Consider the following 17,881-nt stretch of genomic DNA (forward strand, 5'->3'; position numbering starts at 1 on the left):
CCGCTACGGTATTGACGTGACACCGGTGCTGCCTTATCTGCCAGGAGATATTCCCCAGGTTGTTGAGAATGACAGTTGCAAAATTTATTGGAACATGCCGTTTGCAACAACTCGGCGGATAGATCACAACAAACCTGATATTGTGCTCTTCGACAAGGCTACTCGTGACATTTATGTCATTGAGTTCTCGGCCCCAGCTGAATACAACATCTCAGCCAAAGAAGAGCACAAAAGACAGATATATCAGGATCTCCTGTTTGAAATTGGCAAACTTTACCCAGGTTACCGTGTCAAGCTCGTCGTCCTGATTGTTGGCGTCCTCGGAGGGATGAAACAGTCTTTTGTATCCTCACTTGCCAGAGTTCCAGCTTGCTCATCAAAAGCTGAATTCTTGGCGGTCAGGATGCAGAAGGCTGTCATACTAGGTTCCCTCCGTCTACTTAGGAAAATGACTTTGGCCTGCTGTGATCACTAACCGCCTTGTTGTGCGGAGTGGTCCAGCAGTAATGGATGGAGCTCAGGCTGGGCCCTCGGAGAATCGGACTCCGGGGACAACCCCCCTGAGCATTTAATAACTTAATAACATAATAATAATAATAATAATAATAATAATAATAATAATAATAATAATAATAATAATAATAATAATAATAATAATAATAATAATAATAATAATCATTTATCAAAAGTTTTATGATACTGAAGTTAGCTGACAGCTGTCAATTTTTTAATTTTTATAAAAAAATCGATTTTATTTAAAAAAAACTTGAAAATTTCCACTAATAATTTTTTTACTCTATTAAATTTTTTTTTAATGAGTATTTCAGATAGTTATTTTTTATCAAATAAAGTCTTAATCATAGACAGTTGTCATATTTTATACATTAACATGATAAGAGAGGTCATGCAATCTGTCAATTACAAAGTAAGTAGAAAAAAAATAAAGAAATTAAAGACCGTCACTCTTACTGATAATTAATGTAAGATTAATGAAGAAAGTTAGTCGTATTAATAGCTTTAAATAAATATCAACAATTACAAATAATTTTTGGTAAGAATTACAAGTAGTCAGCTGTTTATTTTTGGTGAAAATGAAGATTACTATTTTATTGTGTTCTATGTCACTTGGACTTGCAATCTTGGATATTGATAAAACATTAAATGGTCCACGTGTTGAAACTTTACTTGGAGGAATTCGGGGATTTTATGATTACTCAAAAAATGGGAGGAAGTATTTAGCTTTTGAAGGAATTCCGTATGCTGAGCCGCCTGTTGGAGACCTGCGATTTAGAGTAAGTACTATAATTAATCATAAAAAAAATAAATGTGAATGACATTAAAGTTAGCAATCACTTGACAAATTTTTAATTTTATTTAATAAATTTGTTCTGAAAAATTACTTTTAAAAAATTGTATTTTTAATTTTTTTAAATTTCCAAAATATCAATTTTTTTTTAAGTAATTTATTTCTTAAAAAAATTATAAAAATTATTAAATATCTGCTACTTTAATTTTTATTAAAAATATTATTAACATTATCAAATATCTGCTAAATTAATTTTAATTTTAATTAAAAATAATAAATAAAATGAAAAATGTTGATGTTAATATTAAGCCTCCTCAAAAAGTAAAATCATGGACCGGAGACATAGTAGCTGTCAAAACTGGCTCGCCATGTCTGCAATATATTCATGCGCCAGATCATGGAACTGAAAGAATAATTGGATCAGAAGACTGCTTGTATTTAAACATATACAAACCGATTATAGAAGCAACTAAAAAATTACCAGTTATTATTTGGATCCATGGCGGAGCTTTTCAGTGGCATATGGAGGCAAATGACGGAAAATTCACAAGGCCTGATTACCTGATGGACCGAGATGTTATCTTTGTTTCATTCAGTTATCGCGTTGGTCCTCTTGGTTTGTATTTATTTTATGATACTAAAAATAGCTGACGTTCAAAACTATTTATTAAAAAAAATTTATAGGATTTTTGAGCACTGAAGATGATAATATTTCCGGAAACATGGGACTTAAAGATCAAAACATGGCAATTCGTTGGGTAAAAGAAAACATTGATGTTTTTGGTGGTGATCCTGAAAATATTTCAATTTTTGGATTGAGTGCCGGTGGAGTTAGTGTACATTTTCAATATTTGTCCCGTTTAAGTAAAGGTTTATTCAAACGTAAGTAATTTAATATTAACTTAGTTTGTATAATTAATTAATTACATTAAATTAATTAATTACATTAAATTAATTAATTACATTAAATTAATTATTTACATTAAATTAATTAATTAATTACATTAAATTAATTAATTAATTACATTAAATTAATTAATTAATTACATTAAATTAATTAATTGCATTAAATTAATTAATTTAATGTAATTAATTAATTAATAACACTTTATAATGCAGGAGGAATAAGTTTCAGTGGAACTGCTCTAAATTGCTGGGCAATTACCGAAGGATCTGGTGAAAAAGCTAAAAAAGTAGCTGCAATTGTAGGTTGTCCTGATTCTAGCACTGAAAAGATGGTAAAATGCCTGAAAAGTCGACCTGCTCGTCAAATAGCCAGCACTGTTATGCATTTTATGCCTTGGTTGTACAACCCGATGACTCCTTTTGGTCCTGTAATTGAAAAATCAACAGCTGAGTCACCATTCATCACTAAATCACCAGTAGAAATAATCAACAGCGGTGAAACTTATGACGCGCCTTGGATCACTGGTGTCGTTCCGGAGGAAGGAATCTATCCTGGAGGAGGTAAGAACTGAGCTTTACCCAAACTTGCTGGAAATGATTAAAATTTTATTTGCTAGAAACTATTAAAATTTTATTTTTATTTTATTAAGGAGGTATTCTGGTCTAGAAGCATGAATTTCAGGTAATTTTTTGAAGTGCCGTAAAAAAAAAAAACAATCAATATTTTTACTATGCATTTTTTTATAAGTTATTTATTAACATTATAAGAATTTTCAAATTTTTTAATTTTTTTATTTTGTTCTTTATTTTTATAATGTTAATAAATAACTTATAAAAAAATGTATAGTAAAAATATTGATTGCCTTTTTTTTACGGAACTTCAAAAAATTACCTGAAATTCATGCTTCTAGACCAGAATAGCCCCTTAAAATTGTATTTTTTAAATTATTAAAATTTTTAATTCAACAGAATTTTGTGCGAATGAAGAATTATTGAGAGAACTAGACGCAAGATGGGATACTTTAGCGCCTTTTATTCTTGACTACAATTACACAGTTCCTCTTTCTAAGCACATCGAAGTCGGAAGAAAAATCAGGAACCATTACATTGGCAGCGAGTCAATTGATCGTACCACTGCTATGTTAATTATTCATATGATCGGTGATCGTCTTTACACGGCAGACGGAGTAAAAGCTGCAAAAATGATGGCCAATATTAATAAAAGCCCGGTGTTTTTTTATTATTTTACTTACAAAGGCGCAGAAAGTGTTTCTCATGCCATGACTAAGACAAAAAAAGACTGGGGTAGGAATTATTAATTAATTTATACATGTATATATTTTAAAGTACTTTAAAATATATTTTTATCAAAAAAAACTTTCAGGGGTAGCTCATGGGGATGATCTTTATTATATAATTGAATCTCCAGCTAAAAATCCAACTACTACTCCAAAAGATCGCATGATGCAGCGCGAACTCTTGGACTTTTGGATTTCTTTTGCTACAAATGGGTAAAAATTTTTAATTTGATTAATAATAAAAAATTAATTTAATTTATATAATTGTGTGATTATTGTTTAGTACTGCTGACGTTGGAGTGGAATGGAAACCTGTTAACGGAAACACGGATCTATTTAATTATCTTCATATATACGGACCGAATAAAAGAGAAATGAATACTGATAATGATTTGGCAGAAATTAATCTCTGGTGGTCTAGTATTGATTTTGATGAAAATAAAATATAATTTTAAAAACATTTTTTTTTATAGTAAAAACTTTTACAATTTTAAATTTATATTTAAGCTGATTTATTAATTTTAATTATTGAAATTGTGAATAATTTTTATATGATGAAGTTTTTTTTTAATTAATATGAATATGTTGACTGTAATAAAAAAAAATTATTTGAAATCATTTTAAACATACAAGCTTAAGAATATAATTTTGAAAACATTTTTTTTTTTATTTTAAAAACGTTTTTAATTCTAAATTTATTTTTAAACTGATTTATTAATTTTATTTATTGAAATTGTGAATAATTTTTATATGATGAAGTTTTTTTTAAATTAATATGAACTATAATAATATTGATTGTAATAAAAAAATAAATAATTTAAAATCATTTTAAAAATAAAAGCTTAAGAAGTTTCATTTTTTTTCAGAAAATAAACTCCGCTTTGCAGTACCCTAAAAAAATAATTATTATGTGTTAAAAATAAAATATTAAAGTTTATATTTTTTATATATTTACCGGCGATGGAGTAACTTTCAAAGATTGTTCTGGGGATGACGGTGGAGTTTGTGAAATTCGAAGCGCTTTTAATAATCCATCAACCTTGTCATGGGTTTCTTTTTTCTAAAAAAATAAATAATTAATTAAATAATAATTTCATATTTTTTTTGTTCATAATTTAGAGTAGAATTATCCATAATTATCCATATTCAAAATATTTTAAATAACTAAAAAAAAAAATGAAGATGATAAATTATAAGAATTGCAACGTTTTGCTGATTTATTTCAGTTTCATCAAACGAATTAAGATAATTTAACATTTTCATTGTCCAATTTAATTTTAATTCCCAAGATTAAGTTATTTAAAAAATTTAAAGTATGTTAATTTTGAATTTACTCATAAGTTACTTATATAATTTATTGTATTGCATTGCATTATAATTTCTGTTTTATTATTTTACTACAATTATATCTAAACTTTATTATCATTAACTGTATTATTGCCATCCGGCTAAGCCTTGGCATATCTATACTAATAAATGAAGAGCCGGTTTTTTTGTCCGGTTATAAGTACTGCGAAAACTACTGAATCGATCGGAATAATACTTATACCATAAAATGCAGCGTGTTTCGGTGAAGGTTTTAGTATATGATATGGTGATGATTACTTATCCGAAGCCTATATTTTTTTGACTTAGAAATAATGAATTTTTATTGTAACTAACTTGATTCTATTCGATTGTCATTTGTTTAAAATAAATTTTTTAATTCTATTGGTTACGTTTACATACTAGGCAGATTTCTTCACTTATGAGACCTGCAATTTCTTTAACTGAAACTTTCAATGCTCATTACAAATTTTTTTTTTCAAATCAATTATTATTCATTTTTGTAAGAAAGACACGGGAATGTTATAATGATTGCACATTGAAAGTTATAATGAATATTAGCTAGAATAATTACATGGATAAAAGGTGCATGCCAATTCAATAGAATTGGGAATCTGTGTAAGTCAAAACAATACTCTAATTAAATTTCACGTTTAGATCTAAAAAGGCAATTCTATAAAGCGCCCAGCAGAGCGGGCGAGTAACAGCTAATGAATAAATAAATAAATAATAAATAAAATAATTTTCATTAACCTTAATATCATCGTCATCAGAATCAGATGACAGTAGAAAAGATGATGATTTTTTTCCAGATGATTGCGAAGAGATTCCGGGTATGGGCAATTGTTTTAAACTTTGACTTTTTTGTTGTTCCTGTAAACAAAATAAAATAAAAATCAAATCATTAATTAGCACATTTGACATAAACTATACCTTGGTCGATTCCGCTGATGATTGAGAAGAAAATATTGGTTTCTCAGGTGTTTGAACTTTAAGTTCAAGATTCGATTGACTTTTTAATAATTTACTATCATTACCATACATTTCTTCTAACTGCTTGCATTCATTTTCCAATTCATTTATTTTAACTTCCAATTGATTTTTTTGTTCCATCAATTGCTTCTCAGATTCATTTTTTTTACTCAAAATTTCTTCTGCTTTTTTTAATTTACTCTCCAAATTTTTTTTATCCTTCTCGATTTGCGCCTCAAGACTAGTAAATTCATTCTCACGACTAAGAATAGAATTTTGAGTCTCAGATAATTCAGCAGCTAGTTTATTATTCAAGGTCATTTGTTTCTCCAAGTTAGCAATACCTGCATTGTACCGATCGTCTAGTTCTTTTAAAGATTTTTCATGATCTCTCTCTATTTTTTGCTTATCTGCTTTCAATTCTTCATTTTCAATCAAAGCCTGCTCTTTAAGTTCTATCTGGATGTCCAATTTTTTTTGAAACTCTACAACTTTAGATTCTTCAATTAACTGAAATTCCTTAAAATCTTTCTTGGTATTTGTTTTCGATTGCTCCACTTCAGTCAACTGAGCTTTTTTTTCTTCCAACTTCTGTTTAAGTTCATCGTTTTCTTCCTTTTTTTTTTCAATCGCTTCCTTTAAACTGTTCACTTGATCACCCAAATTATTTCTTTCAAGAGTCTCCAAAGCCAGTTTATCGTTTATTAATGAGAGATCATGTGTTTTTTCATCTATTTTCTTTTTGGTGTTAAAATTTTCTTCATTAACCTGCTTCAACTTCAAATTAGCCTCATCAGTTTGGTTTTTAATCTGATTTATCTGCGATCTAATTGTATAAAACAATTATTTATATTATTATTATTATTATTATTATTATTATTATTTATCCTGATGTTACACTCATCAAGACCTTTCATTTGAGTACCCACAGCAATTTTTCATATATATATATATATATATATATATATATATATGAAAAATATATCAAAATGCATGTGGGTATTCAAATGAAAGCTCTTGATGAGTGTAACACCGGGATGATTTTATATCTTTAAAAATATCAATAATTAAGAAAATACAGTGCAATTTAACATAATTAAGAAATTACTTTGTATCTTGTGAACTATTGACATTTTTAAAGTTATAAGCTCATCCTGATGTTACACTCATCAAGACCTTTCATTTGAGTACTCACATCAATTTTTCATATATTTATATATATATTATATATATGTAAATATGAAAAATATATCAAAAATGCATGTGGGTACTCAAATGAAAGCTCTTGATGAGTGTAACATTGAGATGATCTTATATCTTTATAAAAGTCAATAGTTAAGAAAGTACAAAGCAATTTAACATAATTAAGAAACAACCTTGTATCTTATGAAATATTGACATTTTTAAAGATATAAGCTCACTCCGACATTACACTTATCAAGACCTTTCATTTGAGTACCCACATCAATTTTTCATATATTTATATATATATATATATATATATATATATATATATATATATATATATATATATATATATATATATATTTATATATATATATATATTAAAAATATATAAAAAAAGGCATGTGGGTACTCAAATTAAAGGTCTTGATGAGTGTAACATCAGGATGAAAATAAAAATTACTTACGAAGTTTCTTCAACATTTTTATCCAAATCTTGACATAATTTTTCTTGTTCTTCATATTTTTTAACATCTCCTTCGAATTCTTCCCGGATACTGTTTAATAGTGACTTTGCCTTGTTTAATTCTTCTTCAGCCAAAGACAATTTTTCCGTAAAGTAGTGTTTCGTCTGATAAAAAAAAAAAAATTTATTAAAAAAAAAAATTTACAATTTTTTAATTCTTACCTCTTTAATTTTATCTGTGTCAGGAAAATTATTCATCATATCTATCCTTTTTTTTTCTTGTTCATTCAAGGCGTGTTTTAACTCTTCGACTCTATTTTTCAATTCATCTTCAATAATGTTCTGATTTGCAGTAAATTGCTCACTCATCGCTAATTTCTCCTTAGCTTCTTTAGTTTCTATTTTTAATTTTATTAGCTTATCTTCTGACGCTGCATTTTTAGTTTTCATCTTGGCAATTTCTAACTGTATATTTTTTACCTCTTCGTTATATTTTTCATCTATTTAAATAAAATAATAAATAATAATAATAACAAATATTAAACATTATTTTTAATAATCAATCTACGATAAATATCTTAAATTAAATAAACTTTAATTATTGCCATCAAAATATTACCTTCACCCTGAAAAGATTGATTCAATTCATCAAATTTTTTTGATAAATTTTCTTTATCATTCAATAATTTTACAATTTCATTCTCATACATGTCTTCCAGATTTTTTGCTGACTCTTTATTGCGAATCAGCGTATCATTCATATAATTAATATGCTGATTAAATGATGCTGTTAATTGTAATGCTGACGCAGACCTAAAGTATAAAGAAAAAAAATATATAATTATTTTTTTATATTAATCCTAATGACAATTTTTTAAAAATAAAATATTTAATTTATAATATAAATTACTTGTTTCTTATAATTTGATTCAAAGCTGTTTCTTTTTCTAAAGCTGTTTTGAGTTCAGCAAATTCTTTTTTGGACGCTGTCATTTTTCTGTGAAGAGAAGTGTAGACTTTGTAAATATGTTTCAACTTCTGTTGACCTTCTTGATAGCGCAAAAAATCCTGGGCCTGAAAAAATACCTGTTAAACTATTTTTTAACCAATGGAATACCAAATAATATCTGTAATATTTTACGTCATGAGACAGCAAGTTATTTGTATTCGATGATGATGATGATGATAAGTTCCAAACAGTATCAATAGTATCAATTGGATGACTACTCTTTCTCATTTCAGCATAAGAAGCAATAGTATCTTGTGACATTGTACAACGCACTCTTTCTGGAGGTTGTTTGGTTACCTCCGAAGTTTTATCACCCTTATTTGATTCTTGATCCATTTTTCTAATTAATTTTCAACACAAAAAATTATGACATTAAAGTTAGCAGTCACTTCATTATTTTTTTTTAAGAAACAAATTTTTTCCAAAAAATTATTTGTCAAAATTTGCGTTTTTTATTTTTTAAATTTCTATATGTCAATTTTTTTATAAAAATTATTTTAGCAGATATTTAATAATTTTTGTAACAAATAAATTATGGCAAAAAAAATTGACATGTAGAGATTAAAAAAAATAAAAAATGCAATTTTTTAAAAATAAATTTTTCAAAAAAAATTAAGAAATTATTAAGTGATTGCTAATTTTCTGTATAATTTTTTTTTTTGCCATATTGATTAGTTAAAAATATTCTTAAAATTATTTAATATCTGCTAAATTAATTTTCATTAAAAAATTCTGAAATTAATTAATTTTATTATTTTGAATTAATAAAGTATCCAAATTATCAACTCTTATTTAAAGTAAATAATTATCTTGCAAATTTACGCTCTAGTGTTGTTGACTGACTGGAATCTTTGTATGGAATGAAAGGGTTAACCGTTCAATTTTAAATCTGACCAATAAAAAACGTTTAATTGTTCGGGTTGCGGTCAACCAGTCAGATCGAAAGCATTCCGAATTATCAAAACTTTAGAAAATTAAAAATTCCGCTACATTCAAAGTTTATAAAATACATTAATTTAAATATAATACTAGCCGAAAAACAATTTTGTAAATTATAAAACACCGAGCTATCGAATATAGGTAAACATAAATCTTATATTCCTCAAGAGTTAAAATTAATTTAATTTCGAAAAAAGTTCGTTCCGACGGGTTGCAGTCAACTAGTCAGATTGACAACATTCCGAATTAATAAATTTCTAGAACTTAGAAAGTAAATATAAAATATAATTTAAAATAATTAATTTTACAAATTTTAAAATTTCGAAAAATATAAACTTGAATAATGAAAAAACTAAAATTATATTAATAGAATCTTTCAAAGTCACAAAGTCTCAATAAATTAAAAAACATAACAACGAAAAAATTTTTACGCCAAAATGAATGAACAGACGAACACTCATTTAGCCGAAAAATGTAAATATATAGTTATTTGGATGAGTAATTTTTGGCCGAATCATTATTCGTATGGATGAGTATTCGGATGAATATGCGTCGGATCGAACTTTTTTCGAAATTAAATCAATTTTAACTCTTGAGGAATATAAGATTTATGTTTACCTATATACGATAGCTCGGTATTTTATAATTTACAAAATTGTTTTTCGGCTGGTATTCTATTTAAGTTAATGTATTTTATAAACTTTGAATGTAGCGGAATTTTTAATTTTCTAAAGTTTTGATAATTTGGAATGCTGTCGATCTGACTGGTTGACCGCAACCCGTTCCGACGTATATTCATCCATATGAATAATGATTCGGTCGAAAATTACTCGTCCAAATAACTATATATTCACATTTTTCGGCTAAATGAGTGTTCGTCTGTTCATTTATTTTGGCGTAAAAATTTTCGTTGTTATGTTTTTTAATTTATTGAGACTTTGTGACTTTGAAAGATTCTATTAATATAGCTTTAGTTTTTTCTATACTCAAGTTTATATTTTTCGGAATTTTAAAATTTGTCAAATTATTTATTTTAAATTATATTTTATACTTACTTTCTAAGTTCTAGTAATTTATTAATTCGGAATGTTATAAAATCTGACTATTTGACTGCAACCCAATTATTTCTTCTCACATTTTTTAATTTAATTGGTTCTTTTTCAAAAAGCGCGAAATTTGAATAAAAATAAAAAAATTTTTTTACCCGTTTCAATATAAATAATTAATTATTATATCTTTGATAATTTTTTAATAATAAAATAAAATGATAAAGAAGAAATAGTAAGTTGTAGTTAAATTAATTATATATTTTTATTTTAATAAACCAATTGTTGTTTTATTTATTTCTTCCTTCTTTTATAATTTTACAACAATAATTTACTGTAAATAGTAAAAAATTTTTTAGTTAACAAAATATCTAATTAATTAAATAAATAAACATAAAATTTATTTTACGCGTTTCATTAATGCATAAATAATTAATTGATTATTATAATTATTTGTTGTATCTTTGATAATTTTTTTAAAATAAAATAAAATGATAAAGAAGAAATAATTCAGTAGTTAAATTAATTACATATCTTTATTTTAATGAAACAATTTTTGTTTAATTTATTTCTTTCCTCTTTTATAATTAAAAAAAAAAAAATTACTGTAAATAGTAAAAAAAAATTTTTTAGTTAACAAAATATCTAATTAATTAAATCAATAATGTCCTTGCATCAAGACACAAACAATGAATTTTACATTGACTTATAAATGTATTCACAAAGATCTTCATAAATGAATAATTAAAAATTTATAAAGGTCTTTCAAAGTTTATAAAGTACCGAAATCAACATAATACATTCAATGTCTTATTGCTGGTGACAGTGGACTGCTAAACTATAATAAGAACAAAGAAGAAATGATTAAAAATTTGATAATATTTTTTTTAATTACTTTACTTTGGACAGTGACAGCATCGCCGGTTACAAATGAAGACACTGAAATAGTGAATCACTCAAATGAAGTAGAAGTAGATGGTCATAAAGAAGAATATCGTCTGCCTCATGAGACAGAACCTCGGCTGTATGTGCTGGAGTTTGATCCGGATTTTGAAGGTGAAAAATTTACTTTTAAAGGAAACGGCACTATTTTATTCAAAGTACTTCAGCCGACCACTTCCGTAACTCTGCACAGGTCAAATAAAATAGTGATAGATCCAGATTCTGTAGCAATTGTCGACGAAAAAGGAATTGTTTATCAGCCAGTTAAACAAGACTGGAATTCAGAGAATGATTTTTACACATTAAAGTTTGAGAATAAATTAAAACCTGGAAATTATACTCTGAAAATTAACTGGGTCAGTGATGATTATGAAAATGATTGGTTTTCAACTGACTACGGTTTTTTTCGGGCACAAGAACAATTCACAAATGAAAACTCTAGGTAAGAATAAAATTTAACGCAATTTTTATAAAACAATTATTTATAAATTTGTTATATTACACGGAAAAAAGAAAAATTAAAAAATTACATTAGATGTACAGAAAAAAAAATTTTTTTGATTCAAGTATATAATTTTGAAGCACTTGATCTTGATTTGAGTAGAAAAATTCTTAAACTAATAAATTTTTTTTGATTTAAGGAAATTTCACTTGATTCAAGAATTTTTCTCTCGAATCAAGTTAATTTTTTTTTTTTAGTGTAATGTAATTGCGGCGCTCTGTATAGAAAACTGGAAAAATTACAGTTTCAGATTGTAATTATTACAGATTTTATAAGAATTACATATTAGAATCTTATATTTACATTTTAATGTAATAATTACAATCTGAAACTGTAATTTTTCCAGTTTTCTATACGGAGCGCTACACTGATAGAAAATTTATGTTGACTCAAGAGATAATTTCTTGATCTAAGAATTTATTTTGGGAGACAAATGATTATTTTGCTTTAAGAATTTCTTGTCTTGATTTAGATTTTCTTGGCTTAAGAGCTATATTATGTTCAATCGATACATTTAAGTTTTTCAAACAAAATAACATTATCGTTTAAAAAACTTAAAATAATTCATCAAAGTACATTTCAAAAACTAAATAGTCTTTAATTGTTATACCAAATAAAAATTATTTCTTGGAAATAAGTGAATTAATTAATGACTCAAAAAAAAAAGCTATTCTTAACACAAGCCGGTAACATCTTGAATCAATGTTATCGCCTATCTTGAACCAAGAGACAAAAATTCTTGAAAGAAATATATCTATATCTAGTTTCAAGAGTTCAAGTTTTGAAGAAAAAAAGTTTCTTGAATCAAGATTGTTTTTCTATCAGTGTACGTTTACATTATATAATGCAATTTTTCTATTTTATTCTTTCCATGTATTAATGACGTTCATAATTTTAACTAGGCATCATTAAATAAGAAAATATTTTTGTTTAATTTTCTATCTAGAATTTAGAATTAAAAATTTTATTTTACTATAAAATCGAACGCGCTTTGCGCGCTTCAGTCATAATGTTTATTATCAACAATTAAATTAATCATTATTTTTAACAATTATATCAAGAAACTTGATATTTTATTGATAAAAAAGGGTGATATTTCATTAAAAGAATTTTGCGCATGCTTTATCAATTTTGAATTTGATTTATTTCTCATGAAAGTTTAAACTGTAGACGAAAATACTTAAACGGAAAAATAATTCCCATAAAAGTCGTAAATACTTGAACTTTTAAAATGTAACATTGTAAATTAAAAAATATAAAATTTTATTTTTATTTTATTTCCTTTATAAATAAATCCAACAAGTCAAGGGCTAATTTCAGGAGTAGAAAAAGTTAATCCGAGTAACACATGTTGCTATAAATTATAATGACAATATATTCAACAAAACATTGTATTTTTATATGTAACTAGAAAATCGAACGCGCTTTGCGTACTTCTGTAAAAATTTTTATTAACGACAATTAAATTAATCAATTTTTTTCCAAATTTTACTCGTTAATATTTAACCGTTGCCGTGGTAATTGTTGCCATGATAAACGTTGCCAAAGTTGTCACCATAGCAACGAAAAGCGACAACAATGAAAACGTCACATTAACTTTTTAATAAAGGATAATTTATAATTAAAAAAATAACTCAATGGATGTATAATGCCGATTGGCGTTCATGTAATTAAATTAATCAATTAATTAATTTTTTAGCTACTTGATTGCAACTCTTTTCCAACCAATAAGCGCTCGTACCGCGTTTCCGTGCTGGGATGAACCTGGCTTTAAAGCTCAGTTTGAAATTTCTATAAAACACTCTCCGAATTACACAGCGCTGTCAAATATGCCTGAAAAAAATCGTCAAGAGCTTGACGATGGCAGAATTATGACTAACTTTGAAAGATCCGTAAAAATGTCATCATACAATCTATGCATAGTTGTCGCGAATTGCACGTCTATTAAAAGTACCGAGAGAAATATATCTTTTTATGGATTTGACAATTTACATTACCTGGAATTTCCATTGAAAATTAGCGAGAGCGCTGTTAAAATACTGGAAGCTTACACTGATATGCCATTTCCGCTGCCGAAACTGGATCAATTGACTATTCCTCAGCTATTAGATATGCCTGCAATGGAAAACTGGGGGCTTATTACATACCCGTGAGTACTCCTAATTAAATTGCTTACAATTTATTTATTTATTAAATGTGGAATATTGTTTTACGCAGAACGATGTTTGTGAGGTTCAAAAATACAACTTTAATTCCGGACGTTGATCAACAGGATAATGTAGCACTCTTAGTGGCTCATGAAGTGTCGCATCAATGGTTTGGCAATCTTGTTACTTCTGCTTGGTGGGATGATCTTTGGTTGAGTGAAGCTTTTGCAACTTTTTTTTCACATAAAATTATTGATCAAGTAAGATTGTATGATTTTTTTAATTTGACATAAAAGTATTGATAATTTTTTTATTTTTTACTACAGTTAAAATTCACTTGACCATTTTTTAATTTTATTTAACAAATTTGTTCCAAAAAATTATTTATAATAAATTGAATTTTTAATTTTTTTTAATTTCTATTTCAATTTTTTTGTCATAATTTATTTGTTACAAAAATTATTAAATATCTGTTGAATTAATTTTTAAATGATAAAAATATAAAACTGAGTTTTTTTTTATCATTTATTTATTATTATTATTATAACAAAAAAAATGAATTTTCGGGAGATTTAAAAAACAACCTTTAGAAAAATTACTATCAGCATATTCTTCACATTTAATAAATAAATTATTAAATTATAATTATAAAATAACAATATTATAAATAACAAACAAATAAATTGTAATAAGAAAAATTTTATTAAAAAATTTCATCTTTGAAATCTCTAAAAAATGATAAATGCCATTTTTTAAAAATAATTTTCCAGGCTTAATTTATTTTTAAAAAGATAATAAAAAAGTCGTCAAGTGTCTGCTACTTTTAGTGTCATTTAAAAAACCAATTTATGCAAGAAAATAAATTTTTTGAACCCTTCTAAATCTCTGTTACAGATAGAAGGAGATAAACGCGCAATAGATACTTTTACAATCGAAAATATCAATGGTGCAATAGATCAAGAGCTTCCTCCCCATCGTGCAAGTTCAATTAAAGTAGAACCAAAAGACAAACGTGGTATTATTCAAATGTTTGGCTCAGCAACATACTACAAAGGTGCTGGAATTTTACAAATGCTGGAAAATGTTATCGGTGAAGATGTATTTCGTGATGGGATTCGTCGATATCTGAAAACGCAGTAACAAATTTAATTATCTAATAATTAAAAACATTTTATTATTGATATGATAGTTGAGTATTTACATCAGCCACAAAAATATTTTTTTTTAGTCAATTTGGTGCCGTTACAAGTGATGATCTTTGGGCAGCTTTTCAAGAAGCTTACGATGAAGTTCATAAAGAAAATTCATTGAATATCAAAGAGTTTATGGATCCTTGGATCCTGCAAAAAGGAACTCCGGTCTTAAATGTTACTCGAAATTATGAAACAGGCGAAACAAATATTACTCAGACAAATTCTCGGGAGGATTTAGATGCCCAGTGGACAATTCCGATTAACTATGCGACTAAATCAAACCCTGATTTTTCTTCAGCTCTTCCAACTTTGTGGATGAATAAAAATGAGACAACAATTACTCTGCCTTCTATCGACAAAGACGATTGGATTATTCTAAATATTCAGCAAAGATGTGAGCAGATAAATTTTTTAATTTATTAACTTATTTATTTATTTATTAATCAACCTATCGGCAATATGCATCAATAAAAAGTATTTAAAATTAAATAACATTAATTTATAAGAAAAATTAATTAGAATTTAATTAATGAAAAGAAAAAACGAGAAAAAAGTCTTTGTAATTTAAAAATAAAAATTTATGTTGTAAAATTTTTTTTTAGCAATGTACCAAGTTAATTATGACGAAGAAAACTGGAATCGACTCGCTGACTATCTGATAAAAGATCACGAAAAAATTCATCCTGTGAATCGTGCTCAGCTTACAGCAACTGCTATCAAAAATGTCAAAAATAATCCTTCTTTTATTGACACGCTTTTTAAAATATCTCTTTACCTTAATCGAGAAAAAGAATTCTTAGCTTGGATGCCTTTAACGGAGATTTTGACAAAAATTTCAGAAGAATTTCTCAATACTAATAATCAAGATCTGTTTGAAGAATATATTCGTTTTCTTACTAATGCAATAGCTGAGACAAATTTTGAAGGAGAGACACTTGAATCTGCTCGGATTAGAAAAGTATTCGCTCCGGTACTTTGTGTTGTGAAGAATAAGAATTGTCTGGAGTATGCTCAAAAAATTTTTGATAAATTCTTAGAGAATCCTTCTAAAAATGCGTAAGATTAAAATTTATATTAAAGTTAGCAGTCATTTAATAATTTTTTTATTTTATTTAACAAAAATTGCATTTTTTATTTTTTAAAAATTCTACATGTCAATTTTTTTTCTTGTTTTTTTTTGCCATAATTTATTCGTTAAAAATATTATTAAAATTATCAAATATTTGCTAAATTAATTTTAATAAATTTATGACATTAAAGTTAGCAGTTATTTAATAATTTTTTAATTTTATTTAACAAAAATTATTTTTAAAAAATTGCATTTTTTTTAAATTCTACCTTTTAATTTTTTTTTCTTATTTTTTTCCCATAATTAAAGTTAGCAGTCATTTAATAATTTTATTTAACAAAAATTGCATTTTTAATTTTTTTAAAATTCTACAGCTCAATTTTTTTTTAATTTATTTGTCAAAAATATTAAAATAATTTTAATAAATTTATGACATTAAAGTTAGCAGTCACTTAATAATTTTTTAATTTTATTTAACAAATAAATTTGTTCCAAAAAATTATTTTTAATAAATTGCATTTGTAGTTTTTTTTTAAATTCTACATGTAAATTTTTTTTTTCCATAATTTAGTTGTCAAAAATATTATTAAAATTATCAAATATTTGCTAAATTAATTTTAATTAAAAATTTATCGTAAAAATTGAATCTACTAGAATTTTTTTATTATTTTTTAGTATAATACTTCTGTCAATGTTTTCAGATTTCCAGAATATGGCTGGAATTGGGTAATATGTACAGGTCTTAAAGATGCCAATGATACTGTGTGGGAAAAATTTACATCTGATGAAGCTCCGATAAAAAAATTTATTCAAAAAATAAATTTTAAATTAATAAAATGTACAAATGACAATGAAAAACGTGATAAATATCTTATGAAAATAATCCATTCAAATTCAACTTCAAGACCGTATTTTGTAAATAGAGTTATTCTAAATTTTCTTGAAAGCAATCGCAAGGATGTTAATTATATCATGCAATTCTTCTGCGATCATTTTGAAGACTTTGAAAAATTGTAAGTTATTTATTAATACAGTTAAAATTTTTGTTTTTCAATAACATCTAATTTTTATGTTTCAGTTATACCAGAAATGATGGTAATTATTTAGAGACTATTATTGAACGCATATTCTCCAAAGTTCAAAATCAAGAACAACTTGATAAAGTAAGAAAATATTTTTTAATAAAAAAAAAATGAATCTTGTACTGAATATTTTATTTATATTACAGATGAAATTACTTGTTGCGTCTCACAAGGATAAATTGAACAAAATTGTATCCAAAAAGTTTCCTTCAATAGACACTTTATTAGAAAAAGCTGAAAGATTCGTTCAAGAATTAGAGTCTTTCGTTTCTAAATTTGAGGAACTAATAGACCAATATTTAACAAAAGAAGCTGATGGTAAATTAAAATTAAAAGATTTGTAATTTAATTAAGAAATATTGAAATAGTTATTCAGATTTTATAATAAAAAAATGTAAACACTTTATTTATAATAAAAATTATTTTATTTAATTTACTGAATAATAATTGATCTCCAAATAAAATATCAAATATTGATTAATATCTTCTTCTG

The 17,881-nt window shown here is 25.7% G+C and overlaps 3 protein-coding genes across 3 annotated transcripts; 2 read left to right on the forward strand and 1 right to left on the reverse strand.

Annotated features, from left to right (window-relative positions):
• Positions 1-847: 847 nt before the first annotated feature.
• On the forward strand, positions 848-4,011 carry LOC123264594 (venom carboxylesterase-6-like). Its single transcript, XM_044727924.1, has 7 exons — positions 848-1,292; positions 1,616-1,922; positions 1,991-2,188; positions 2,426-2,773; positions 3,182-3,517; positions 3,597-3,723; positions 3,794-4,011. Exons 1-7 carry the CDS (start codon positions 1,092-1,094, stop codon positions 3,957-3,959), a joined length of 1,683 nt encoding a protein of 560 aa, XP_044583859.1. The 5' UTR covers positions 848-1,091; the 3' UTR covers positions 3,960-4,011.
• Positions 4,012-4,351: 340 nt separating this feature from the next.
• On the reverse strand, positions 4,352-9,322 carry LOC123264904 (putative leucine-rich repeat-containing protein DDB_G0290503). Its single transcript, XM_044728430.1, has 10 exons — positions 9,278-9,322; positions 8,601-8,813; positions 8,370-8,533; positions 8,079-8,272; positions 7,682-7,959; positions 7,461-7,624; positions 5,770-6,634; positions 5,590-5,709; positions 4,466-4,570; positions 4,352-4,401 (listed from the first exon to the last, which is right to left on the reverse strand). The coding sequence occupies exons 2-10, from the start codon at positions 8,802-8,804 to the stop codon at positions 4,363-4,365; spliced, it is 2,133 nt and encodes a 710-aa protein (XP_044584365.1). The 5' UTR covers positions 8,805-8,813; positions 9,278-9,322; the 3' UTR covers positions 4,352-4,362.
• A 1,927-nt stretch (positions 9,323-11,249) lies between these two features.
• LOC123266322 (aminopeptidase N-like) lies at positions 11,250-17,759 on the forward strand. Its single transcript, XM_044730532.1, has 9 exons — positions 11,250-11,837; positions 13,597-14,046; positions 14,115-14,304; positions 14,939-15,180; positions 15,273-15,631; positions 15,840-16,293; positions 17,008-17,319; positions 17,385-17,469; positions 17,535-17,759. Exons 1-9 carry the CDS (start codon positions 11,314-11,316, stop codon positions 17,730-17,732), a joined length of 2,814 nt encoding a protein of 937 aa, XP_044586467.1. The 5' UTR covers positions 11,250-11,313; the 3' UTR covers positions 17,733-17,759.
• Positions 17,760-17,881: the final 122 nt, after the last annotated feature.

Source organism: Cotesia glomerata, linkage group LG5 (assembly GCF_020080835.1).
Source record: "Cotesia glomerata isolate CgM1 linkage group LG5, MPM_Cglom_v2.3, whole genome shotgun sequence".
Taxonomy (NCBI): Eukaryota; Metazoa; Arthropoda; class Insecta; order Hymenoptera; family Braconidae; genus Cotesia; species Cotesia glomerata.